Source organism: Trichomonas vaginalis, chromosome II (assembly GCF_026262505.1).
Source record: "Trichomonas vaginalis G3 chromosome II, whole genome shotgun sequence".
Lineage (NCBI taxonomy): Eukaryota > Parabasalia > Trichomonadida > Trichomonadidae > Trichomonas > Trichomonas vaginalis.
The window spans coordinates 10,456,422-10,483,376 of record NC_067204.1 but is presented as its reverse complement, the minus strand read 5'-3'; the positions used below and the strand labels follow the sequence as shown (position 1 = coordinate 10,483,376).

General features: G+C 32.0%; 10 protein-coding genes across 10 annotated transcripts, besides 3 other annotated features; 4 read left to right on the top strand and 6 right to left on the bottom strand.

The window, feature by feature from the left end:
• Positions 1-3: 3 nt before the first annotated feature.
• Positions 4-3,488, top strand: TVAGG3_0520660 (heterochromatin maintenance; the record flags this gene model as incomplete). Its single annotated transcript, XM_001307709.1, has 1 exon — positions 31-3,363. One exon carries the CDS (start codon positions 31-33, stop codon positions 3,361-3,363), a length of 3,333 nt encoding a protein of 1,110 aa, XP_001307710.1.
• Positions 3,489-3,833: 345 nt separating this feature from the next.
• Positions 3,834-6,415, top strand: TVAGG3_0520650 (protein kinase protein; the record flags this gene model as incomplete). Its single annotated transcript, XM_001307708.1, has 1 exon — positions 3,839-6,415. The coding sequence occupies one exon, from the start codon at positions 3,839-3,841 to the stop codon at positions 6,413-6,415; it is 2,577 nt and encodes an 858-aa protein (XP_001307709.1).
• A 154-nt stretch (positions 6,416-6,569) lies between these two features.
• TVAGG3_0520640 (surface antigen family) lies at positions 6,570-9,947 on the bottom strand (the record flags this gene model as incomplete). Its single annotated transcript, XM_001307707.1, has 1 exon — positions 7,469-9,649. One exon carries the CDS (start codon positions 9,647-9,649, stop codon positions 7,469-7,471), a length of 2,181 nt encoding a protein of 726 aa, XP_001307708.1.
• A 281-nt stretch (positions 9,948-10,228) lies between these two features.
• Positions 10,229-11,467, bottom strand: TVAGG3_0520630 (ankyrin repeat and EF-Hand domain-containing protein 1 family; the record flags this gene model as incomplete). The annotated part of the gene is made up of 1 exon (XM_001307706.1): positions 10,229-11,467. The coding sequence occupies one exon, from the start codon at positions 11,465-11,467 to the stop codon at positions 10,229-10,231; it is 1,239 nt and encodes a 412-aa protein (XP_001307707.1).
• A 353-nt stretch (positions 11,468-11,820) lies between these two features.
• Positions 11,821-13,974, bottom strand: TVAGG3_0520620 (ankycorbin family; the record flags this gene model as incomplete). The annotated part of the gene is made up of 1 exon (XM_001307705.1): positions 11,821-13,974. One exon carries the CDS (start codon positions 13,972-13,974, stop codon positions 11,821-11,823), a length of 2,154 nt encoding a protein of 717 aa, XP_001307706.1.
• Positions 13,975-14,165: 191 nt separating this feature from the next.
• On the bottom strand, positions 14,166-15,126 carry TVAGG3_0520610 (ribonuclease inhibitor domain-containing protein; the record flags this gene model as incomplete). The annotated part of the gene is made up of 1 exon (XM_001307704.2): positions 14,230-14,604. One exon carries the CDS (start codon positions 14,602-14,604, stop codon positions 14,230-14,232), a length of 375 nt encoding a protein of 124 aa, XP_001307705.1.
• Positions 15,127-15,393: 267 nt separating this feature from the next.
• Positions 15,394-16,941, top strand: TVAGG3_0520600 (ribonuclease inhibitor domain-containing protein; the record flags this gene model as incomplete). Its single annotated transcript, XM_001307703.1, has 1 exon — positions 15,394-16,941. The coding sequence occupies one exon, from the start codon at positions 15,394-15,396 to the stop codon at positions 16,939-16,941; it is 1,548 nt and encodes a 515-aa protein (XP_001307704.1).
• A 387-nt stretch (positions 16,942-17,328) lies between these two features.
• Positions 17,329-21,337: a mobile genetic element.
• TVAGG3_0520590 (ribonuclease H-like family) lies at positions 18,353-20,212 on the top strand (the record flags this gene model as incomplete). The annotated part of the gene is made up of 1 exon (XM_001307702.2): positions 18,353-20,212. One exon carries the CDS (start codon positions 18,353-18,355, stop codon positions 20,210-20,212), a length of 1,860 nt encoding a protein of 619 aa, XP_001307703.2.
• Positions 21,338-21,426: 89 nt separating the features above from the next.
• Positions 21,427-22,079: a mobile genetic element.
• Positions 22,080-23,008: 929 nt separating this feature from the next.
• TVAGG3_0520560 (uncharacterized protein) lies at positions 23,009-23,329 on the bottom strand (the record flags this gene model as incomplete). The annotated part of the gene is made up of 1 exon (XM_001307701.1): positions 23,009-23,329. One exon carries the CDS (start codon positions 23,327-23,329, stop codon positions 23,009-23,011), a length of 321 nt encoding a protein of 106 aa, XP_001307702.1.
• A 29-nt stretch (positions 23,330-23,358) lies between these two features.
• Positions 23,359-26,955: part of a mobile genetic element that runs on past the window's edge.
• TVAGG3_0520550 (uncharacterized protein) lies at positions 23,481-23,717 on the bottom strand (the record flags this gene model as incomplete). Its single annotated transcript, XM_001307700.1, has 1 exon — positions 23,481-23,717. One exon carries the CDS (start codon positions 23,715-23,717, stop codon positions 23,481-23,483), a length of 237 nt encoding a protein of 78 aa, XP_001307701.1.

The following is a 26,955-nucleotide window of genomic DNA, read 5'->3' as shown; positions in this document are numbered from 1 at the left end:
AGGATTTTTTTTAAACGTATAATTTCAGGTATGGAGACCAAAGCGCAAGTCCACTTTGGTCCCGCCAAAAATATTATCATTGCACCAGATAAAGAGAGTATACTTTCAGTTGGAAGAGATGATGGTTTGCTTTATGAATCGAAATTTCCATCATTATCTAATGAAGGTGCAAAAGATTTGACCACAATCACGGATAGTCTTATTAAATCAATTGCAGAAGATAATTCACAAAACGTCGTACTCTTTACTGCAGAAGGCGTTGAAGGAATTAAATCATTAGCCTGGCCTTCATTAGAAACAAATCAAGTAATTGAATCGCAAATATATACAGACCTAAAGACATCACATAATAATGAATATTTTGCAGCAACTTCACAAGATAATAACATTGATTTCTATAAAATGGAAACAAAAGAAAAAATCGGAACAATTACAAACGGAAACGAAATATTATCAGTTAAATTCAGTAAAAACGACAATTATCTTTCAGTTTACGATTCTTCAAATAAATTATACATATATGAAGTTCCATCCTTGAATTTATTTGACCAAAAAGAGTTTGACACATCCGATACATTAATCACATGGAGTGCAACTGAGCTTTTAGTATATTTAAAGACAAATTCGTTAATTGTTTACTCAACCACATCAAAAGAACTATCAGAAGAGAGTTTAAGTAACGAATCAACAGTAATTGGCATATCAATGTCCCCTCAAAGTACTCTTATTTCTTTGGATACAGATGGAAACTTAATTGTTTCAAGATATGAACATACAAATGTGGCTAACTACATCACTGCTAGAGAAACAATCAAGTGCGAAGCTCAAGAAACCATTTCATTTTTCGAAATGATCAATAATTATATTTGCATCAGTGATGACATGGGTGGAATATCATTAGTCAAAGTATTTGAACCAGAGAAGACCGAAGCAGCACCAGCACCTCAACAAAATGAAGATCAAGAACTCGAAAGTGACGTAGAATTAATTGAAGAACATAAATCAGTTTTAACATTGAAACCAAAAGTTCCTCCAAGCAAAGAACTCAAAGGAACTAAACTAAAGATCCCAACAAAAGAGTTCACCCCTAAAAAGAGAGTTCCACCAGCTTATTTAACAAAGGATTCCGATGGTGAAGAAGTTGTTGACTTTACAAAATTAAGTGAAGCAGAAGAAGAGGAGGAAGAAGACGAAAAAGGCATCTACGAGAATGAAGCAGAAGAAGTTGATTTTGTTTCATCAGATGAAGAGCAATTGGCTTCAACAATGAGAAAAGAAATTTATAATGATGAAATTGCAAAAAGAAAACAACAATTTGAAGATTGGCAGAAGAAATATCTCAACATTGATGAAGACGAGGAAGAAGAATCGAGTTTCTCTGATGATGACATTGAATTCATTGATACAGAAACAAGCAAATCAGGAAAGAAACTCACACCAAGAGAAAAAGAACTTCAATATTTCAGAGATATCAACAAAATCGTCGAAAAACAAAACCAAAGAAAGAAACAAACAAAACAAAAAGAAGATAATTTCGATGATTTAATTGATGACAGTTTAACGAAAGAAAACAAAGAAGAAGGAGCATCAGTAACACCTTCTGAATCAAGTTCATCTTCTTCATCTTATTACGAAGAAGAAGATGAAGAAGAAGTTTATAATGGACCTTTCATGCCAGGATCATCACAAGATTACGATGGATCAAGAAGATTCTTGTGCTGGAATGAAACAGGCGTTATTTTCTTAAGAGAAATTGATGAAGATAGAGAAGCAATCGATGTCGAATTCGCTGATGTTTTCTCAAATAGAAATGTCAGTTTTTCAAATGACAGACATTTTCTTTTGGCAACTTTGAACAAAGAAGGTTTCTGCGCTGCAAGTAGAACATACTTCCAATACAGATCTAATAATCCAAAGTCTATTCCAAGTGAGTTTTCCCATAAATTCACTGATAGCGAAACAATCGATCTCATTGCAATTGGCAAGAGATGGGTTGCTGTTGCCACAGAACTTGGACGTATCCATATCTTCAAATCAAGTGGTTTCGAATACGCTTCTCTTTCTCTTCCTGACAGATTGTTGACAATGGTTGGAGGAAAAGACAGATTATTTGTTGTATTTGGTGATACTTTGGATTATTGGTTATTGGATATTCCGAATAGAATCAAACTTGCAAGTGGTGTTATTCCTGTTGCAAAGCCTCTTAGATGGGTTACTTTCGATGAAAATGACAATGTTTACGCGCTTGGAAATGACAAGATATTGGTCGAATTAGTCTTCGACTTCGGATTCCATTGGCAAGCGATGTCAAACTTAAGAAATGTCATTTCAGAAGGAAAAGTCGAGGAAAACGAGAACAAATCTGATGAATCAGATGAATCAGATTTAGGATTAGACATTGATAAGAAGAAATCAACAAATGATGATGGCTCTTATCAATTGGATCATGCTGAAAAAGAAATTTACACAGATTTCTGGTGTGTCAGTATTTCTGACAACAAACTCTTCGGATGTTTCTTGAAAGAAAACAAAGTTCCTCATGCTTATCCATTACAAGGACTTTCAGAAGTCAAACTGATGCCATTGACCGTAGAAAATGGCGCACAGAGTTGGCTACAAAGTTCAATAGGACTTGCAAACGCAAAGAGAGATCAGAAACGTGAAATGATCTTCAGAAGAGACTTGGAATCAGTGAGATTGTTCCAATCTGCATTAAATGAAAATGAACAATACAAGGCTTTCCAGGTTGCAAAGAGAGTAAGGTCAGAGAAAGCAAGAGCTGTTGTAATCACAATTGCTCAGAATAAAGAAGGCTGTGAAGATCTCATTGAGTTCATCAATCAATATTATGAGGCTGATGAAGCAAACAACGAAGAAGAAGATGACGATGAAGAACTCTTTGATTCATTAATGAACAATGATGAAAACGAAGCTTCTTCATCTGACAACAACATTCCTTCTGACAGAGATGAAGAGAATGAACCCGAAAATGTTGTTCCTTCAGAGAGAGAAGAAGAACAAAATGAACCTCAGAAAGAAGAAGTTGAAGAAAAGGTTGAATCAGAGAAAGAGGAAGTTCCTCCTGAAAAAGAAACAGAAGAAGTTGAAGATGAAGTTAAGAATGAATCAGCTCCAGAAGAGAAAGAATCTGCTAAAGAAGATGACTCGGTTCAAGAAGAGAAAGAACAAGAATCAGTTCAAGAGGAAAAAGAAAACGATTCTGTTCAGGAAGAAAATGAAAATGAAGAACAAAATCATAAAGAAGAGGAGGAAGAAAATGATTCGGTTCAAGAAGAAAAGGATTCTGTTGCAAGTGATAATAAAGAAGAGGAAGAAGAACAAGATTCTATTGTTGAGGAATAATTGTGTTTTAAATAATATATATATCTTAATTTACATTTAATCATATTTTTCTTAGCCAACATATAGACTTAATTTGATGATATATTTGATTGAAAGTGTATCCAATTTTGATTTCATGATTGCTAAGGTTTTGCAGAGATCTCATTATTTATTAGATTCTAAGAGAACATGTATAATTAGTTTTTAAATCGGAAATCGTTTATTTTGATCCTATTTTCAATTTACACGAATTTCTTAAATTAACCATTTCTGTTGATTTTACACCCTGAGATTTCAATATCTTATTGATTCTATAACATAGATTCAAAATACTAAAGAACAATTTCATCCACCAATCTTCGGATTTGAATTCCTCTCAATTTTTCAATATTGACATTTTACATTTAATGACAGTATCATATCGCTAATTAAAATTTAATCATTTTCAGTCAGATCATTGTCACTTTTGCTTCAATTTTTTTTAACTTGAAACGAAATGCAAGAAAAGGATTTCCCAAAGACACTCATTGATTTGGTGAAAGCCTTACCACAATACGTACGCGATTTAAATGATTTTAAGATGGATAAACAAATTGGTAAAGGTGGTTTCGGAGAAGTTTGGAGAGCTATTGATTCTAAAACGAAAGAAGAAGTTGCTGTCAAAAAATTATTCGTCACAAAGCTAGGCAGAAAGAATCTTCTTACTTTTATTAGAGAAATTTACACAAACGCCGTTTCAAAAGATAAATATTGCATCAAACTTGTAGGTTTCACTGTTATACGTCCTTACTCAATTATCACTACATTTGCAAAAGGTGGATGCCTTGTTGATTACATTTTCCCTGGATTTTCGAAATTTGACACTCTATCACCGACTCGTTTAACAATTATTGCAATGATGATCGCGCACGGATTAAGCGCCGTACAACAGCAAAATATAGTACATCGTGATGTCAAACCTGCCAATATTCTTTTAAATGAAAACAAACATCCTTTAGTTTGCGATTTCGGCGTAGCAAGAATCGTTGATACAGAGAATTTCATGACAAGGAGATCAGGTACCATCATCTACATGGCTCCTGAGCTTTACAACGAAAGAGATTACGATACACAAGTCGATGTCTACTCCTACGCCATCATGCTATGGGAAATGTCCGAAAAGAAGCATGCCTACGATGGTTACAACAAGCAGATGATGGATGGAGTACTCTCTGAAGGAACAGATCGACCAAGATTTTCGAAGAAGACACCGAAGAAGCTTCGCGACCTTATCAGTCAATGCTGGGATAAAGATCCTACCAAACGGCCTACTTTCGCAAAGATTTGCAAGATGTTCGCCACAGGAAAATACGGATTTGATGGTTTTAAGTCGGAAGAAGTCATAAAAGAAGGAAAGAAGATCAAAGAGACTGCCAAATCCAAAGATCCTAAGCAATACTGCAATGTTGACGAAGTTATCCGTCAAATTGAAGAAATGAAGAATATTCCTCAAAACGACGACGATGACGAAGAACCAGAGTTCTTGGATGATGAAGCCATTGATTACGTAGACTTTCTCGATCCATCCAACAAGTATCGTCCGAATCCAGAACCAATTTCCCGAAATCTCAACAATGCAGGGTCTGTTTCCCCCGGAACAAGCAATTCCAAACCGGATCAAAGGTTATTAATGGCCGCTCCACATCCCCAGTTCTTTACTCATCTCCATCAGGTTGCAAATTCACTTGAACCAGAGAATTTCGAAGTTTTCTTCCAATATACGTCCGGATACATCGCAAAGCCACAGAATGAGATAGTTACAACACATGTACAATACGCGTATTGCGAAGCAATGATGAAAAACAATGATTTCATCGATTTTTGTGAGAAAAAGTCACTTTTTGTAAATTTGCCAACACAAACTGAATCGATCATTAAAAGGTCATTAGATTTATTTGGTTTGTTCTTCTGTTTCAGGCCGAACTTAGTCACACAAAACCATATCAGATACATCAGGTTTTTCCTTGAAAATCAGCCAAGTTCGATGATAATTATTTTGTCACATTTTCTCCAAAATTTGACAGAATTTCAAAATTTTGTTCAATTATTTGACATTCTTTTATTAGTTTGTCAGAAGTTCTTTGACATTGAAGAAGCTGATATGTATATTATTTCGTTGATGAACATTTTAGAATCATTTCCTGATTATTCTAACCAAAGAATTGATTGTTTCAAATCCATTTTCTATTATTTCACGAATTCAAAGCATCCAAATGTTTTGGCAGCAGCATATTCAGCCATTGCAACACTTTATGAACCATCAATGCCATTAGACATTGATTTAATGTGTAGACATGCAATGAATGCTGATGTTTGTCCTGCAATCGCTTCTATTTTCATCAAAATCTACAATAGATTGCCTATTACGAAAGAATTGATTCATTGCGTTTTGTGTATGGCGCATTTAAGTACAGATGCAAGTATTTTACCTCTTCTTTTGGCCGATTATAATCAAGATGCCGCTGTTTTGATGGTAAAAGATGATTCTTGGTACGAAACAGGACTTCCTGATGCTTTGGATACATATAGACTATTGTTGGTTTTGTGGAAGAACATGACAGCAAGAAGTCATTTGTTAGTCATGGAGAAATTCCCGAATTTACTCGCGTTTTTGGCATCAAATTCTGACAATTTTATTATTGGCAGTTTTTGTATAATTTTGTCTCCAAAGTACTTGGAAAAGGGATTGATTGATAGATTGGACAAAGCAGGATTCTTCACGAATTTCTCAAATACTTTGTTGAATATCAGAGATAGCAACACAATTATTGCTGCTGCAATGATGTATGAAAACATGGCAAAAGTGTGTTGTGCAAATGGATATCCACAACTTGCTTTGTCTATCATCACCGCTGCTTCTGCTGTTCGTGAATGTTTCAGAAATGCTGCTGTTGCTTTGACTGCATTGACTGTTCATAAGAATGTTTCTCTGTTTTTGAGACAACAGAAACAATTCAGTGATTTCATGAACAATTTGAAGATTTTCCCCGATTGTGCAAAGTATATACAAATCATTTCAAATAATATGCAGTGATATTTATTTGTATTTTTTGTTATTTTTAAATATATTGTTTATTTTTTAATAAAAAAACAATTATTATCATATTTTATCAATTTAGAAAAGTAATTTTAATTAGAAAGGTGAATCAATTTTTCAAAACATATTAATAATACACTTACGCTCGTATAACATGACATTCATTTAAGATGTTTAATGTTAATTTTAATGACGCTTCACACATGTTGCCAGATGAGTGTAATTTGCACTATTAATTCTCTCAGTTTTTGAAAGACAGATATCTAAATACGAGTTTATAAGTTTTGATCTTCGTATGTAAAGTAATATTATTATCAATAATTTATGAATTCACTGTAATAAGGTATTGGAATGTTCTCAATTTCAATCATTTTATAGTTTAAGGTTAATACTAAAAGTGCCAAAATAAATTGTAAAATAGGAAATAATTATTGAAGCAGGTAGTTTATTCGGATTATCCATTAATCAACACAAGTGAATACAAAGAAATTAATGGATATATAACAAAAGATTTTGAAAATGTTTTGTGGCTTCGAATTTTTCATCATGATTTATTTCGTTCAAAAGATGATTTATTTAATAGTAAAACCGCTAAGTATTCTGTATCTAAACATATGTTTAGTATACTTGGATTAATTGATGAAGATTTCTTGTTTAATAATGTTTATGAATTTCTTATTGAATACCCTCAGATGCCATCTTACACAAGATTTAACCAATCTTTAAATCCTAATTCCAACGGTACAGGTATTGTTTATAAACATATTTCAGGAAATAAATCTTATTATTTTTCGGGACTTTCACTTTCTCAAGATCCTAATGCATATATCGATGGAACTTCGAATTCAGGGAAACATAATTGGAGATTTGCAATTGGTGCATATGATATATGGAATGGAGAATATATACCAGGTCCAATAGGATATAACGCTGATTATTGTAGTATCAAATGGGTTGACCTCTGGATTCGAATTGAAATTCATTATGACATGGAATTAAAAAATGGTTTCTGCTCATAATTAATTTAAATATGATGAGAATTTTTTATTTTTATAAAATCATAATAATAAATGGATGAATGAGGAAATTGGATTGAATATTGTTCACAATTTTGATAGAGCATAAAGAAAAACAGTCATAAGTGCAGCGTCGTGGAAGTTTGCTACTGGTGATAAGTTCTGTGATGAATTGTTTGTTTCGGTTCTCAATCTCACAACCACATGAAAGATGTTCGCAGTCTTTGAATGCATCTCGTCCAACTGAAAGAACGCATGATGGAATGGTGATAAGTTTCAGATTCCGACATCCTTCAAAAGCGTTCTGTGATATCTGTTGAACACTGTCATTAGGAATTGTGATGGTGATAAGATTGATGCAGCTCATGAATGCACCTTCACCGATGTTCATAGTGCTGCCGGGAAGTGAAAAGAACTTGACGGGAGATGCAGGAGGGAACAAGATAAGAGATGTCATAGAGATATCAAACAATGCACCTGTGACAACTTTGTAATTGTTGTTGTTACATGTGATGTTTCGAATACTGAAGCAGTTTCGAAATGAACCAACACCAATAGATGAAAGTTTGCAATTTGATGGAATGATGATTGTAGAGAGAGATGTACATGAAAAGAATGATTCTGGATAAATCGTTTCGAGAGATATAGGACATGTAAATTCTGTGATTCCTGTATTGCTCAAACTGTATGAGTTAATGATTTTGATGCTGTTCGGAAGTTTGATTTCAACTAAGTTAGTGTTGTCACTGAAACAAAACTCACTGATTGATGTGAGAGTTGTACAACTGCTAAGATCAACACGAACTTGATTGCATTGTCTGAAACAACTGCTTCCAAGTGATGAAATCATATTGTGATATATAACTAATGTAAGAGATGTGCATCCTGAAAATGATGATGTGCCAACAGATGTCAAAGATTGAGGCAATCTGATATTTGTCAGTGAAGTACACCCTGAAAAGACACTATCACCAATAGTTGTTAATGAACTGTCTTCAAGAGAAACACTTGTGAGTTTGATACAATTCTCAAATGCATGGATGCCAAGGCTTGTGCATGAACTGAGACTAATACTCTCAAGATTCTTACAGTTAAAAAATGCTCGGTCCCCGATCTTCGTGAGTTTTGTTGATAATTCAATGAATTTCATATTCTCACAACCTGAAAATGCATCGTTTTGGATAGTTTGTAATTTTGAATTTGTTTCAAAGATGACTTTAGTAAGTAAACTTTTGCCTTCAAACGCTGATGATTTGATTTCGGTGACATCTGATAAAATTGAAATATCTTTAGCTTCGTTACCGCCGATGTATTGTGAAACTGTTTGATTGTCTTTTGTCATGATAACATAATATTCATTAACGTAAATTTTTGAATTTTCATTGAACTCTAATCTAGTTGTTGTATCAAATACTTTTCCATTCAATGCTGTCAAATTCTCTGGTAATACGACTACTTTCAAATTTGGACATCTAACAAAGCATTCACTATTTATTGTTTTTAGTGAATCTGGTAATTCAATCGATATTAATCCAGTATTTGTGAATATACCTTTATTGAGTGTAACAATTGATGATGGTAATTTGACTCTTTTTAATAGCGTACAGCCTCGCAATGCATACGCTCCAATTGATGTTACTGAATCTGGAATATCTAATTCCTTAATTTGCAATGCTTGTAATCCAAATTCAGAAATTATTTTCAGAGATTTTGGTAAAGTAATACCTGTTATTAAGCAGCCAGAAAGTGAAGCATATCCTATTTCAACAATGCCTTCTGGAATAGTAACTGGACCTGATTTCTTTGGAGGATAAAAGATAGCTGATTTTAATTTGCTATTAATCAATAGTGAATATTCTTCGTAAAAATTTGTATTTTGTCTATCAACAGAGATTGATTGAAGAAATGAATTTTCAAATGCTGCTCCTTCTATAGAATACACTTTTGATGGAATTTTAAAATCTGTTATTCGAGTACCTGCAATACAGCGCCATTTAATGGTTTCAATGTTGCTGTCAATTGGAATTTCAAGATTTGCTAGTTTTGAACAAGCATAAAAACAATATTGAGGGATGATAGTGATTGAAGAAGGAAATGTAAATGAAGAAATATCAGTATTGGAAAAACAAAAATCACCTAATGTTTTGGTTGAACTTGGAAGTAATATAGAAGAGAGTGATTGACAATATTCAAATGCATGATCGAGTATATTCATTAATTGTGTACAAGAACGAAGATCAATGGATTCAAGAGAACTGCAATAATAAAATGAATAACTTTGGATCTCATACAATTGTGATCCTGTTTCAAATATGACTGATTTGATTGTAGAATTACAGTTTTTGAATGCATAATTACTTTGGTTACTTCCAAAAATATACTTTGTTTGTGAATGAATAACAATAGAGTCAATATTAGATTCTGTTGAATCAAATGATTCATAATTATTTGAATAATGACCTCCATTATATGGTAATGCTATTTAGTTCTGAAGATACTCTTAATTGAATATATTTTAAGGTTATTTTTATATTTTCAATTTTTCGAAATATTTAGTAAATTTATCCGGACTTTTCAGAGGTTTGAGAGAATCTCAAACCTCTGAAACAGTCCGAACAAATGTTAAAGTATGTCTGAGATTTCAATAATTAGCTCGATTTTAAGGGAACCTTAAAATCGAGCATTGAAAATTCCCGACATACTTATGAATTCATTATTGATTTTTTTCTCAATTGCTCAAAGACTAAATAAGTATCATTCTAAAAATGTTTTTATTAACTAGACTTTTCAAATTTCAATGCAAAATTACAGGTATTCTCAGTCTGTTAACTTCATTAATATTAGCATGGAAATTTACTTCAAGGACTTTGTATGCGAGTATTGGTTGAGCTATTCCAGATTGGTTAAGTTTATCAACAAGAATATTGATATTGTTGGTTTTCCTTGTTAATTTCGGTCTTTGATAAGATGTATAGTGGAATTTTGGAATTTTGCCTTCTTTGAATAATAAGTATTCAGCAAAAGAAGGATCAACAATATGCTCGTATTCAATATCGATCTTGTCAATAAGTTTGTTGATGAAATAATCATTACCTGTTCGTTCGAATGTTTGAAGTACTGCCATCATTGGTGTTTCAACAACAACATGGCGAAGTGATGATTTTTCAAATAAAAGATCAAAACATTTCATAGAATTGAACTCAATGCATGCATTGATCAATGTAAAGTTGTCATTCGAATAGATGTGATCAAATCTCAAACCGGCTTTAATGAATAGAGATAAGATGTCTGATCGATCTTTGCTGATTGCTTCTAAAGATGGAGAGAAGAAACAAGAGAAACCTTCAACTTCTTCGATTGAAGCACCATATTCTATTAAGTTCTTGACAGCATTAAAATTACCAAGTCTTGTTGCAATGAACAATAGATGACTATGTCGAGAATAAGGATTATCTAATTTGGCGCCGGTGATAGCACAATATGCTGTTCGAAATACTGGATAACTATTATTAATGTTATTTTTAACGAAGTTCCATAACTCATTTCGAATGTGTATTGGTAATTTATCTCTAAATTCTGCTTGTTCTGGAGTTAGAATATCGATTGGACTATGGTCAATGTTAGCTATTGAAAGTAATATATTCAATGCTATATCATAATCATAAGAATTATTCATCATATCAGATAACATGTCTAAATTTATATTAGATGGAAGTGGGTTTCGATATTTACTATTGATTCGTCTTATCAAGTCTTCATTACTCGATGAACTGAAAGTTGGAGGAGAATAATTTTTGTAACGAGATTCATAATCATTATCAGCTTTGCTCTTTATTAAAGTAACGATTTCACTGTTACTACATCCAGTACATGCATTTAAAGCAGTTTGCAAGCCATTGAATCCAAGAGATGCGCCTAAGCTAATCAAAATCTGGACACCTTTTAAGAAACAACTTGAAATTGCCATTTGAAGAGGAGTAATAGAATCGATAATCACATTAATAGGAGCACCTTTCGAAATCAAGAAATTCATTCCATTAATGTTCTTTGATTTGATGGAATTAAGTAATCCCAAGGCAATTGCATGTTTGGAGACTTTGTAGTCGAATAAAAGCTCATAATTAATCTTTGCCGATGAGAGAAATATTTTTTCAAAGTAAATATCCTCAATTGGAGTTCCTTTCTCAACAATTTGTGTTGATGTTCTTGTTGAATAAATGATCAAACAAGAATTATTGATCTTTTCTCTTCGTGATATAATAAAATCATATACTTCTTTGCTTGTTGGAATTTTTAAGAATATTAATATTTTATAACTAATTTCCAAATCCCTTGAAAGTAATGTGTCTAAAATTTTAAATGAAATTTCATCATAAGATTTGTCTTTTATGAAAACATCATATAATGTCCTAGTATATCAAAATTGTTGCAGATTTCATCTCTTCTGAAAAATTTCCTGACAATAGTTTTATCTCTATCAATATCATTTTGAGTGATGTAACTTTCTATAAATCTAATATCTTCTTGACTCAGTGGATTGTTTAATATTGCATAGATTATTGTATCCATATTACCATATTTAATAATTTTTTCAATTGAAAAGAATCTTGTATTAACTGGGTTGAATATCAAATCAGATATATTTATTGAAGATTTCATTAAAAATTGAATTTCTTCGGATGAAAATTCGAGATGTCTGATGAAATCTAAATTGAATTTTATCTTAGAAAGTTCTTTTATGTCAATATGTTTCTTGTTGACAGGATCTGTGAGAAAATCAAGAAAATCGCTGTGAAGTTTAATCATTTCTTCTGGAAATTCATTCAGTTTCGAATTGGAATTCTTCCTCAATCTTTCTCTGTTAATTGGTTTGAACATGATGATGTACAATTGGAGGATTTTATCATAAAATTCTTTTGTGACTTCCATTCCAATGATTTTATTGATAAAATCAAGATTTATAAATGTTTGCAGATCATTCATCTTCATTGAGTACTTCATTAAATCAAAGACAATTGAATAATTAATTATGATTCCATTAATGAAATTATGATAATTTCTATCAAGATCATCATCATTTTGTAATTGATTTTGGATTTCATCAAAAATTTCTGGATTTTCCTTCTTAATTTCATCAAAAATTTTTGGATTAGTCTGGTAAATACGTACAAATTTCGGATGACTAACTATAGCACGGATATGTAATGAATAACCATTCTTTATTGCATATCTAAGAAGTTTTATGATGTAAGAAGTTTGTGCATTATCAAGAAAATTATTAATGATCTCATTATTTGTAACTTTGAAAAATAATGAGCCCAAAAACATGCAGCTCTTTGACAGTTCTTTGACTGGTTCAATTAAATCATCTAATGAAAAAACTGATAACCAATCATTTGTATAGATGAGTCGATTTTTCTTGGTTAATGAATAAATTGCTTGAATCGAAAGAGTATCAGTAATTGCATACTCAATATGATTTCTATTTTCTTGTGTATCTTCAGCTTTTGTTTCTGATTGGATCCAGTCAAATAAGTCATCACGACGGAAATATAATGCAGCAACTGAAGATTCTCTGAAATTGAATTCTTTTTGTATAAGAAGTCGTATAATTTCCTTGTTACCACCAATAATGGCAAAATTGCAAATATCACTCAAATTGGGTTCATGAACTAACAAATACTTGAAACAGTTAACTGCACCATATAATGCTGACAATTCAGTTAAAAATGGTAATTCTTTGCTTTCTGAGAGATTTGTTTTTGATGTAATTTCAATGAATTTATCTAAATTATCATCAATGAATGCTTCAATGATCTCGATCTTATTTTTTTCATAATTCATGGAATTATATCGATCAACAAGATTTGAAATCTGTAATAAGTAGTTACAAAAACCGTTGTTGGTTATTAAGAATTGTTTTGCTTCAAATTCAGAACAAATTTTTTCTTGAATTAAATAATGTGAAAAAATTGGAGTGCAAACAAGGTATTGGCATGCAATAATCTTAACATTTTTTGATAATAATGTGTATAAATGAACGTAATCTTTGACTTTTTGCGGTCTAAGAAAGATATTTATTGAAAGTTCTCTTAAACCAGTACAAATGTGATTTTCGATGAAATCTACAAGTTTTAATGTCTGTTCTTTGCTGTTAATATCGAAATTCAAAAATAGATTCTGAACTTCATGAATTAGTTCGAGGCATTTTGGTAATTCTGTGTTTAATATATCTTCTGGTGGATGAAAGATAAAACTTGTAACAAAAACTGGTCGGTTATGAAAAGTATTGTTTCGCGTATTTGTATTTTGATTTTTGGTTTCTTCAAATAAAGACAGAACTGTATCTATTCCTATATTAGAAGCGATTTGCCCGTAGTTCTGTCTAAAAATTTGATTACGGAAGATTGTGGAACTAGAATCAGAAATGAATGAACGAGTTATGGCCGGGACATTTCCTGATACTAGCTCTGCTGAACTAATAGTCTGTAAATGTTCTTGTTTTGATGGAAGATTAAAAACTAGATTCATTTGATTCATATGCCGAAAATTTTAATAATTGAATATTTAATTCATTTCTTTTTTCAATTAATTTTCCATAAAATTTTTTCCAAGTATTCAATTTTTCTCCCTCAAATTTTTCCAATTGCTCTTTCCAAACTTAGATTATATAAATATATGGTCAAAACTTGTGGATTTCATTTAAAATTTATATAAACAGCGAAAGTCCAGATAGCCATGCATTTAAGAATTCGATAAAAATAGTCAAATGAACAAAATTAGCAGTTATAGTTTTTATAATACTACAAAAGCAGAACATAGAGAAGAACAGTCATAAGTGCAGCGTCGTGGAAGTTTGCTACTGGTGATAAGTTCTGTGATGAATTGTTTGTTTCGGTTCTCAATCTCACAACCACATGAAAGATGTTCGCAGTCTTTGAATGCATCTCGTCCAACTGAAAGAACGCATGATGGAATGGTGATAAGTTTCAGATTCCGACATCCTTCAAAAGCGTTCTGTGAGATCTGTTGAACACTGTCATTAGGAATTGTGATGGTGATAAGATTGATGCAGCTCATGAATGCACCTTCACCGATGTTCATAGTGCTGCCGGGAAGTGAAAAGAACTTGACGGGAGATGCAGGAGGGAACAAGATAAGAGATGTCATAGAGATATCAAACAATGCACCTGTGACAACTTTGTAATTGTTGTTGTTGTTGTTGCATGTGATGTTTCGAAGTTGAAGGAATGATGATTGCAGAAAGGGATGTACATGAAAAGAACGATTCTGGATAAATCGTTTCGAGAGATATTGGACATGTAAATTCTGTAATTCCTGTATTGCTCAAACTGAATGAGTTAATGATTTTGATGCTATCAGTTTTAAACAGAAGATGATAGTTATCGAAGAAGGAAATGATAAAGGGATTATATTGGTAATGGATAAACAAAAATCGCCTAATGTTTTGGTTGAACTTGTAAGTGATATAGAAGAGAGTGATTGACAATATTCAAATTCATGATGGAGTAAGTATTTGATAATTGTATGCAAGGACGAAGATCAATAGATTCATAAGAACTGCAGAAATAAATCAAATGCCACTAACCTCTCCCACATTTAGGTTGAGCACAAACTGAGTTATAGTTAGAAATATAACTGAATTTTAGATGTATATTTTGCCAATTTCAAGTTTACAATTTGTCATAAAATAAAAATAAGAGGAATAATTAACACAATTTTTAGCTGTAATGATTCTCAATTTTCAGAAGTTTACAATTTGGCATAGAATTAATTGACTCCAAATAGAGATGAAAAAGTTCGAATTTTACTAGTTTGCAATTCTTGATATAAATTGAAAACTTTACAAAATATGCGGAATCTGCGTCAAAATAGTACAGATTCTGAAAGCTGTTTCACATATTTTTAAAATTGTAAAATTCCGAAAATTGAGTGTTAATGCCACTCAAAATTTTGAGAATAAAATTTTTTATTTTAAGTTTTTTGGAATTACTTTTACAGAAGTCCGCTCTTGTTTTTTATTATTTTTGCTCGATCTTTAGTGCCGATTCGCTACAATATAACAATGCTAGCAATCAAGTTGTAATTGGTTGTTCACCAGATTATACTGGAGAAGTTATAATCCGCCAACAAGTTACAGAAATAAAAAGTGGAAGTTCAGACAATTATGCATTTAAGAATTGTAAAGATACAATAAACTTAAAACAGGTTATACTTCCTCCAAATCTCGAGAATATTGGAAGGTCTTGCTTTTCTTACGATCAAAAACTATCATCAATAAACGTACCAGATTCTGTGAAGTACATAAATGATTTTGCGTTTAACTGTAGTGGATTAACAATAATAAATATTTCATCGAATTCAAACTTACTTAAATTAAATAATGATTGCTTTAGAAGCACAAAACTTTCTTCAATTTTCATTCCAAAAAATGTAGAATCAATTTCTTCCACAACATTTTATGGTTGCAAATATTTAGAAAATATAACCATTGATCAAGAAAATGCAAATTTTAAAAGTGATACTATATCTCTTTATAAAGGATCAGATAATTCAACACTAATTAAAGTTGTTGAAACATATCAAGGTGAATATACTGTTGCTTGTTATGTTACAACTATTTTAAAAATGTGCTTTTCTTATTGTACAAAAATTTCATCAATTCAAATTCATGATGATGTGAATATGATTGGAGAGAGTGCATTTTCTTATTGTGAATCATTGACAAGTATTATAATTCCAAGAAGCATAAATAGAATTGAATATGGTACATTTCAATATTGTTCATCTTTAACAAGTATAATAATTCCTCAAAATGTAAATAATGTTTTAAATAATGCATTTTTTTATTGTACAAATTTGACAAATATTACATATCTCGGAAAGATAACTGAAATTATGTATTCTACATTTCAATATTGCTTATCATTAACAAATATTACATTTCCAGCTGAAATAACAACTATTGAAAATTATGCGTTTGACTCATGCCAATCGTTAACAAGTATTTCAATTCCAGATAGTGTCGAGAAAATTGGAGACGGTGTATTTAATTCATGCACATCATTAATAAGTATAACAATTCTAGGGTATGTAAGTTATATTGGAGATAAAGCATTTGGAAATTGTGAGTCTCTAACAAGTATTACATTCCAAAACAATATAACTTCAATCAGAATTTCATCCACTGCTTTTTCCGATATTCCAAATCAAATGAATATTTATATTAAAGGCAGATTTAATGTTTATCAAGGTCCAAAAAATGCATTTCGAAAAAGAAGTAATTTATATATTACAAGTGAAACAATTTTAAGAAAATCATGTAAAGACTTTTTCGGAGAAGAGTCTGTTTATGTTCATTTTGAAGGTTCAACTCAAATTACAGATACAGAAACTATTGATGTCATTAAATACATTTCTATACCAATACCAACTCAAGATATTCTAATTAAAACCTACATAATACGCAAGCAATTACGAAGATAAATGAATCTTTCTTATATCGAGAACTTATAATGACTCACAGTTCGGGATATATAAATTAATTAATTTCAATTTATAACTTTAAGGGTGCACCTGTATGCACGTTTATTTGAGAGGAGGAGGATTACCCTCTCAATTTTGAGGGATTCGTTAGTTTATTTTCTCGATGAATATGCAATAAAATTTGATTTTTACCTTATCAATATACTTCATATAATATACACATGTTCATGTAAAAACTTTTTCCCAAAATCCTCAGGAATTAAGGGATTTTTGAATTTTAAGAATTTTTTTCGAATTTTTTCGAAAAAAAATATTTTCAGAACAGCCTTAACGGCTAAGATTTAGGAACAATGTTAAGTATCAAAAAGAAAGGAAGTCTGATATAGATATGGCATTCCAAACGGGAACCGCGGTTGGTTACCATGGATTTCCGTCACCGGTCACATTTTAAAGATTTTTAAAGCCTTATAAAAATATGCTTTGTAAATCATTTTTTGTAAATCGGCAAAAATTTGGTAATTTTCTTCAACTAATAAATCTGCGAATAGCATTTATAATACAAGAACAATCTTTTAAAATGCGTTTGATTCATTTTTGTATAATTTCATATAGGCACATATATTCTTCCGGGACTTTCCGTGATTTTACCGTAAAATCATTAGTTTACACTAATTTTTCCGTATTTTGAATAGTTTACTGCACTTTTTCCGTAAAATTGAGTTACGGGAATCCGCAAAATTTCCGGACCTCATTTTTCATAGAATATAATAATAATATTTGATAAAAAGATATATTATTTATATTATTGATTTTTGAATTACGGAAAAAGTGAATTGATAACTTGATTTTTTTATATGGTTAATTTTTCAAATGATATTATGAAGATCTAAAATATTAAAAGTAAAAAATTGAATTATGGAAAAAGTGAGGTCAAAAGTGAAATAAATTTGCAGAACAATTTTCATTGAAATAAGCTTTATTTTTCATTATTAATAACAATGCAAAAAAATATTTATCACGGGTTCAAAATTTAAAATTAAATATTTTAATAATTTACATCTTATTCTTTATTTTATATTTAACCCGTGAAAATATCATTTAAAAATTGAATATATTCAAAAAGCTTTATTTTTATTATGACTGCATGGGATCCTCATGTATATGATGAGTGGATTCCATTTAAGAAGACGAAATATCCACCAACTCCTGAAACATTGGAAACAAAGTGTGGAAAAAATGTTTCACTACGATCGGCTATTATGAGAATGAGCCTAATCAATCAGACAAAGGAAGGCTCTTTACATACTGTGCCGAATGTAGTGAAACGTTAGGTCAAGGGCAGTTCGTGCGATGCATTAAAAAAAGCAGGAAAAATGATTTTAAAGATCATAAGTGCAAATTTTTACTCCCAATGCCCAACTACGTTCCTGCTGAGCACCAAGTTGAGAATACTCAGCAAGCAGTTGGCTCTGGTAATGATCCTTCGTTAGAAGAGATCATTGCCAGGCTTATTGCGAGCCTAGATATAAGCCTTTATGCCACAATGAAGCCAGCATTTAAAAGCTTCCTAGAGAGCTTCGCCAAATGGCTTAAAAATAAAGTCAATCGCGAACAGGGCATCAACTTTACAATCCCAGACATTGAGTTCACACGGCGCGGTGTCAGAGAGGCATTGATTACTTTAGGCAAAACAGACTCCTCTCGGGGCCTAAAGTTCTGCGAGGAATTCCGCATCTTCTCAATTTCCCTGGACTGCGGAACACACGGCAGCCGTCATGGTCTATTCTCTTGTGTGTGCAATCCAGGCAAAACAGATCGCCACCAATTCTTCGACACAACAATTTCGACTAATTGGACATACGAGGACTACCATACGTGGTTTGATTCTCTTAAGGTTAATAAAAACCACGTAGCTGGAGTAGTCGGAGATGGTTTGCCAGCCCAGGTTAAAGGACTCTGCCACTGGAGGCCAGAAGGAGCCCTTTTCCCTGGCTTACAAACCGTGTACATTCGTTGCCTTAACCACGTCTTGAACAATGCTATTGTCCACGCACGTAAGCAATGTCCATTGTTGAATGAACTGATGAATAGAGTTCACCAGATTATCATTATCTTTAAGAATCACGATATGAGAGCGAGATACAAGATCAGGGTTCCATCAATCCCGGAAACTCGCTGGCTCTACATATATGATACTCTGTTTTTCATCTTTGATAATCTGGAAACAATTAATACTGCTTTAAGAAGTGGAGATCTTCCACTATCCCTTTCCAGAGCTACACGTGAACAGTTACAATGGACACGTGATGGAATTCCTCCACTCTTTAAAGATGCTTTAATGATATTCAAGCCATTAAAGCAACTTCAATTATGGCTGGAATCCAACAAGTCCATGGGTGCTTATGCATTCCTGATGATACAACAGTGCCAAGGGATGTTGGATGAAATGGCAGGAAGATTAACGCCAGATGGTGAAGAGATTCTCCGATCAATCACTACAATATTCAAAAATGATATGAAAGAATATGGTAGAATTGATTTGCTTCGGTTTGCTTTCGGCTTTACACCGTTAGCAAGGAAGATCATCAGAGACAAGAAGGGTTTTGGAGGAAAGACAAGCTATCCACCTATAATGCAGTTGAAAGATGTGCAAGTCCCAACGATTCCTTCCCTGAGGATCATCAATCGCGAGATCACATTTGAGAAACTCGGCGAAATCCTTGAAGAAGAACGAACAGAACGTGTTGACGAGGTAGCCGAGCATGATGAAGAGATCCAGCAAGCAGAAGAGGAACAAATGCTTAACGACGATCATGCAGCCGAAACAAATGCCGATGGTTCGAGGAATTCCTTGGTCTGGGATGTTGTAGATGAAGAGATAAAAGATCTATACACATTCATGATAACAATCCTCAGACAAAGAGCAATTGCCGAATCAACAGTTGATCCAACGATCAATAAAGACGATAGAGCCAAGGAATTGAGTGATGCTTACGATTTCTTCATAGAGCAAGATGATTCCCATCTTATAAATGGTCATCATCTTGCTCAAAATGATGGCAAGTTTTGGTACATGAATGGCATAAAGCAACTAAAAGCAATAAGACCAATTGGAAAAAGGATGATGTCACTTTCGTGCAGTGAAGCAGATGTAGAACGTGTAATATCTGAATTGCGAAAGACAAGAAATTCAATGAACGAATCATGCAAAGAAGAATATGTAGCATGCCGCTTCTTCATCAAGTTGAATGATGATCAATTTGATATTTGATTTTGTTTTTTAATAAAATTTATTAAATAATTTGTTTTAAAAAGTATTATTTTTATTCGTAAAGATATTAGACAGAAGGTGGCCAGCCTAATGTCTATCAATCTTTAATATTAGTAGTAATTTCCCGCATTTCTGAATGATGATTGATTAGCTTTGTTGTTATTGATGTAAAACTGGATAAGTATTAAATAATTATATTAATCTTGGCCAGGGGACTGCTGATGGCCAGTCAGCAGCGGCCACTATGAATCATTATAATTATTTAATACCTAAATTGAGGTAAAAAGCAATAAGACTTGCCGAGCCTCATGCCCCTACCTCATATAAATAGAATCACACTTTAGTGAATCAACATCTATAAGAATGAAGTGTTTTGAAGCTGAAATAATATTGAATAGAAATTAATTTTTTCTGAAATTTTGAATGAAATTATGGGAAATAAAAAAATTACTAAATATTGTATTCATACAAATATATTATTTTAAAGGAAAAATAGATGCTGATAGAAACGATGAAAATTTTTGAAAACTTTACAATTAATTTATGTTCGTTAACCACAGAGCTTGCAATCCAAAGCTCACGTTAGACAACAAGAGTCATGAAGTCTCATTCTAAGGGATATCCAACATATATTTTAATAATCTAATGTTTGTGACAAATATTCAACATAAAATTAAGTTTTCGTTTCGTTACAAGGCATTCATACTTTGGAGATATCATATTTAATGTACAGAAAAGTTAATATTAAACAATACATGCTAAAGAATTAATAAATAAGATAATAAAATAAATTTATACGTAATTACTTTCATTTAATATGCTTTATGCTGTATAATATTGATTAAGAGGCATTAAAAGGTTCCATAGTCTGCTTTTATAGGCAAGATTTCTGATAAAAATTTTAAATTTTGAAAAATGATGAGAAAAGGAAAAAAAAGGTAAATGAGAGCAAGAGGAGGGAAAAAAAGAAAAAGAAAAGAAAGGGAAGGGAAAAATAAAAGAAAGAAGGACATATAAAAATTTAGATGCGCATTCTTAATGCCGAGGCGGCTTGCCGCCGAGGCGCGATTTTTTTAGGCCTCTACGGTAACCCGGCAATGTTTTTTTAAATCTTGTACAGCCCTAGATATAGACAACATATATCGTTGAAGGTTGAAAAAATCTCTAATATTTGAGCCAAAAATTTCAAATTTTAATTTTTTGAAAAAAGAGGCCACCCGTATGTACGTTTATTTGAGAGGAGGAGGATTATATTTTTGAAAGGGTGAAACATTATGAATATGTTAATTATATAATAATATGTATTATTATAAAAAAGAAAAAATAAAGCACGTTAAAATTTTTCTTTCTTGATTTTTTACAAAATCTACTTAGAATTATGCAAAATATGACTAAATAATTATAAATTTCAAGTTAAATTTTAATTTTGATAAATAATTTAAATTTCAAAATATCAAGTTCAGTTCGACTATGTATGTAGTAATTCCTCAATAAAGTGCCAAAACCCTATTAAAATATATGAACATTTTCAACATTTTAATGTTTTTATTTAAAAATTTGATGGAATATGAGCTTCAAACAATTATTATGTAAATAAAAATAATTAAATATATGTATTTATTCGTATTACAACCGTAGTAAGTCGATTCTTCCTTTCTTCTACTGAGTTTTGAATTTGATTTCGAATTGTAAAGAGATTCAAAGGGAAAATACTAGCGGATAAAAACTACCTCCATGAAAGGGTCATAATGGACTCAAGTTGTATTTTTTGATATTTTTTGCTTTTCGAGCCTAAATAGGTAGCCAAGATAATGCCTAAAAATAAGGTTCTAAATTCTGAAGTTTACATGATCCTCTCGTGTGCACCCTTAAATTGAATGCATCATTAGAAGTTAGAATTGGTATTAACACAGGCGGTCCTCTTCTCGCTGGTGTTCTTGGTACTGATAAGCCTGTCTTCGATATTATTGGTGACCCAATTAACATCGCTGCTCGTCTTCAGAGTACTGATATCGCTGGACGTATCCAGATTTCTAAGGCTACAAAAGAATACATCGAAAATGGTAACTTTAACATCGAAGAAAGAGGTGAAGTCTTCCTTAAGGGTAAGGGTAAGCAGATGACTTACTTAGTTACACCACTCTCTGGAATGATGCATATCACTTCTTCACTCTCACAATCTAAGCTTGGACAGTAAAAATTAATTATAATTTTTTTATTATTTTAATTTTGATTCTTTTTTTAAGGGTGCACCCGTATGCACGTTTATTTGAGAGGAGGAGGATTACCCTCTCAATTTTGAGGGATTCGTTAGTTTATTTTCTCGATGAATATGCAATAAAATTTGATTTTTACCTTATCAATATACTTCATATAATATACACATATTCATGTAAAAACTTTTTTCCAAAAGTGTTTGCAACATTCGCATCGAAAGGTAAAAGTGCAAGCTTTTCCCATTCTGCACATATAGGTGCAGGGTGCCAGTGATAGACCCTGCACCTATGTGTACAGAATGGAAAAACTATCTACTTTGAATATTCTGCATCGGAATCTCTTGGTCAATATACAATTAAATACAATGATCACATCGATATTTGGAGATACAAGATAAAGTTAGTATACATATCTTGGGTACGGAGGCACTGCACACCACCTTACCCATTATATGTGAATTTGACACTTTACAAAACCGTTAACGTATATTTTACAACACAAACGACAACACTAACTTAACCTTAAATATTTACAAAGCCGCCAACCACTTCACCTCACTAATGTAAAAAATAAACGTTCTCACTTACAAAAGTATTGCAACTCCTCCCATTGCTGTGCTTCACATAACAGTTCATATTCTTCTGACTCACTTTCTTCTTCATATAGGTCAAAGTCACTGTCAAAATAAATGTTAGTAAGTTTTGACAAAGCTAATGAAACACGCTTACCGTTTGTATCATATGCTTGTATATATCTCCCATTATGTTTGTAGTCATAAACGCTCAAACTAACTTTACCCTTTCTCCCTCGTATCTGATAGAATGTATTTTCACGAGGAACGAAGAACAAATTCTTGAACTCATGACCGTTGTAGTTTGTTATCTCAATAGTTTTCGTCATTTATATAAAAATAAAATAAAAAATAAACTTAAAAATTAATGATATCACCACCCTCACACGTATGAAAACATAGCACAAAAATAAATTTAGGGTAGATGGTTAGATCTAACCCGATTTCTAACCTCATTTCTACCCTGTTGAATTCATTGCTTTATAACTCTCTTTCTTTCTCCAACTCTTCTAGCTTCTTCTTAAGTTCAGCAATGTTGTCCTCATGAAGTTTAATCTTTCTCAAAATTCCTTCTTTATCTAATGGTTGCTTTATCTTTCTAAACTGAACTCTACCATCCTTCATAGTATGAATGTAAAAACCTTCTGGAATAGTTCCTGATTTAATGTATTCTACCAAAAACTTTTGTTTCATTGCTTCAGTGACTTTATTTGTCATTTTACTCTAAGGTGAAGCTAGCACAGCGATAATGGATTTCATGACTTTTTAGTATTTCATGCAATCTTAACAGATAGCCTTACAAGTACTTCCAGTGTCCCTAGCTGTCCCTCCTTTTTATATAACTTCATGACATTTATAATCTCGCGAAACTTAACAGGTAGCATAACAGATTAAAATCAGATGAGGTTTTGAACCAAAATTTCTAAGCAACGTTGTCAAGGATTTTGAGGAACTAGGGACAGAGTGTGGCAAAGTCCAAGATTTAATTTATCTTCATCTGTTTCATCAGCTATCTCATCTAATATGCCAATATTTTATTCATAACTCGTGGCAAACTCACTAACTTTCATTATGTTCATTTGCATGCTTCATCTGATAGAAAGTATGACTTTCATTAACTCTGTGAGATAATGAAAACTACTAGGGACAGAGACCATGGCAAAGTTTATGACTTTCATTATTTCCAGAACTTAATGAAAACTACTAGGGACAGAGACCATGGCAAAGTTCATGATTTAATTTATTCTCTCACTAACAACAAACACAAACTCCAACACTAACATCAAGTACTAACTTCAGCACAAATGACAAACGCTAACAACAAACACAAACTCCAACACTAACATCAAGTACTAACTTCATCGTAAATGTTTTGTCAAACTGCATCGAAACTAAACATAAACACTTTGTTATGACTTCATCGTAAATGTTTTGTTATGACTTCTTCGTAAACACTTTGTCAAGACTTCATCGTAAATGTTTTGTCAAAACTTCATCGTATATGCTTTGTCAAGACTTCATCGTATATGTTTTGTCAAGATTTCATCATAAATGCTTTGTTATGACTTTGTCAAGACTTCATCGTAAATGTTTTGTCAAGATTTCATCATAAATGCTTTGTTATGACTTCATCGTAATGAGCGTAATGACCCAAAAATATATTTTAGTTGAAAAGGTTAGATCTAACCCGATATCTACCCTCATTTCTACCCTCAGAGACTTCATGTCAAGACTTCTTCGTAAACACTTTGTCAAGACTTCTTCGTATATGCTTTGTCATAAGTTCTTCGTAAACACTTTGTCGAACTTAAACGTAAACTCTATGTTAAACATGAACTAACCAACATAAACGTAAAGACTTTGTCAAACTTCATCGAAACTAAACATAAACACTTTGTCAAGATTTCATCATAAATGCTTTGTCAAGATTTCATCATAAATGCTTTGTCAAGATTTCATCATAAATGCTTTGTCAAGACTTCTTCGTAAACACTTTGTCAAAACTTCATCGTAAACACTTTGTCAAGACTTCATCGTAAACACTTTGTCAAGATTTCATCATAAATGCTTTGTTATGACTTTGTCAAGACTTCTTCGTATATGTTTTGTCAAGACTTCTTCGTATATGTTTTGTCAAGACTTCATCGTATATGCTTTGTCAAGACTTCATCGTATATGTTTTGTCATGACTTCTTCGTATATGTTTTGTCATGACTTCTTCGTATATGTTTTGTCAAGACTTCTTCGTAAATGTTTTGTCAAGACTTCTTCGTATATGTTTTGTCAAACTGCATCAAAACTAAACATAAACACTTTGTCAAACATAAATGTAAACTCTATGTTAAACATGAACTAACCAACATAAACATAAACACTTTGTCAAGACTTCATCGTAAATGTTTTGTCAAACTGCATCGAAACTAAACATAAACACTTTGTCAAGATTTCATCATAAATGCTTTGTTATGACTTCATCGTAAATGTTTTGTCATGACTTCATCGTAAATGCTTTGTTATGACTTCATCGAAACTAAACATAAACACTTTGTCAAGATTTCATCATAAATGCTTTGTTATGACTTCATCGTAAATGCTTTGTTATGACTTCATCGTAAATGTTTTGTCATGACTTCTTCGTAAATGCTTTGTTATGACTTCTTCGTAAACACTTTGTCAAAACTTTATCGTAAATGTTTTGTCAAAACTTCATCGTATATGCTTTGTCAAGACTTCATCGTAAACACTTTGTCAAAACTTCATCGTAAATGTTTTGTCATGATTTCATCATAAATGCTTTGTTATGACTTCATCGTAAATGTTTTGTCATGACTTCTTCGTAAATGTTTTGTCAAACTGCATCGTAAATGTTTTGTCATGACTTCATCGTAAACACTTTGTCAAAACTTCGTCGTAAATGTTTTGTCAAGACTTCTTCGTATATGTTTTGTCAAACTGCATCGTAAATGTTTTGTCATGACTTCATCGTAAATGTTTTGTCAAGACTTCTTCGTAAATGTTTTGTCAAACTGCATCGAAACTAAACATAAACACTTTGTCAAGACTTCATCGTAAACACTTTGTCAAAACTTCATCGTAAATGTTTTGTCATGATTTCATCATAAATGCTTTGTTATGACTTCATCGTAAATGTTTTGTCATGACTTCTTCGTAAATGTTTTGTCAAACTGCATCGTAAATGTTTTGTCATGACTTCATCGTAAACACTTTGTCAAAACTTCGTCGTAAATGTTTTGTCAAGACTTCTTCGTATATGTTTTGTCAAACTGCATCGTAAATGTTTTGTCATGACTTCATCGTAAATGTTTTGTCAAGACTTCTTCGTAAATGTTTTGTCAAACTGCATCGAAACTAAACATAAACACTTTGTCAAGACTTCATCGTAAACACTTTGTCAAGATTTCATCATAAATGCTTTGTTATGACTTTGTCAAGACTTCTTCGTATATGTTTTGTCAAGACTTCTTCGTATATGTTTTGTCAAGACTTCATCGTATATGCTTTGTCAAGACTTCATCGTATATGTTTTGTCATGACTTCTTCGTATATGTTTTGTCAAACATAAACGTAAACTCTATGTTAAACATGAACTAACCAACGTAAACACTTTGTCAATACTTCATCGCAAACACTTTGTCAAGACTAAACATAAAGCAAACAAGCAAACAAAACACAGCGAAAGGATTTTGGTCAAGAGTTCTCATGATGAAGAGATAGAATATGTTTCAAGAGGAAATGAAATCATAAATGAAAGAATAATGTATTGTCATCTATGAGTCAAGTATTGCTGAATGTTTCCCTTCATTTCTTTATAAATTATTCTTTCATTTATGATTTCATTAGATATACACATTCTTCCTTCATTTCATTCTATAACACAAACGATGACACTTATAAAGTAAGATATGAAGGAGGCGTTGAAGATGTTATACCATCT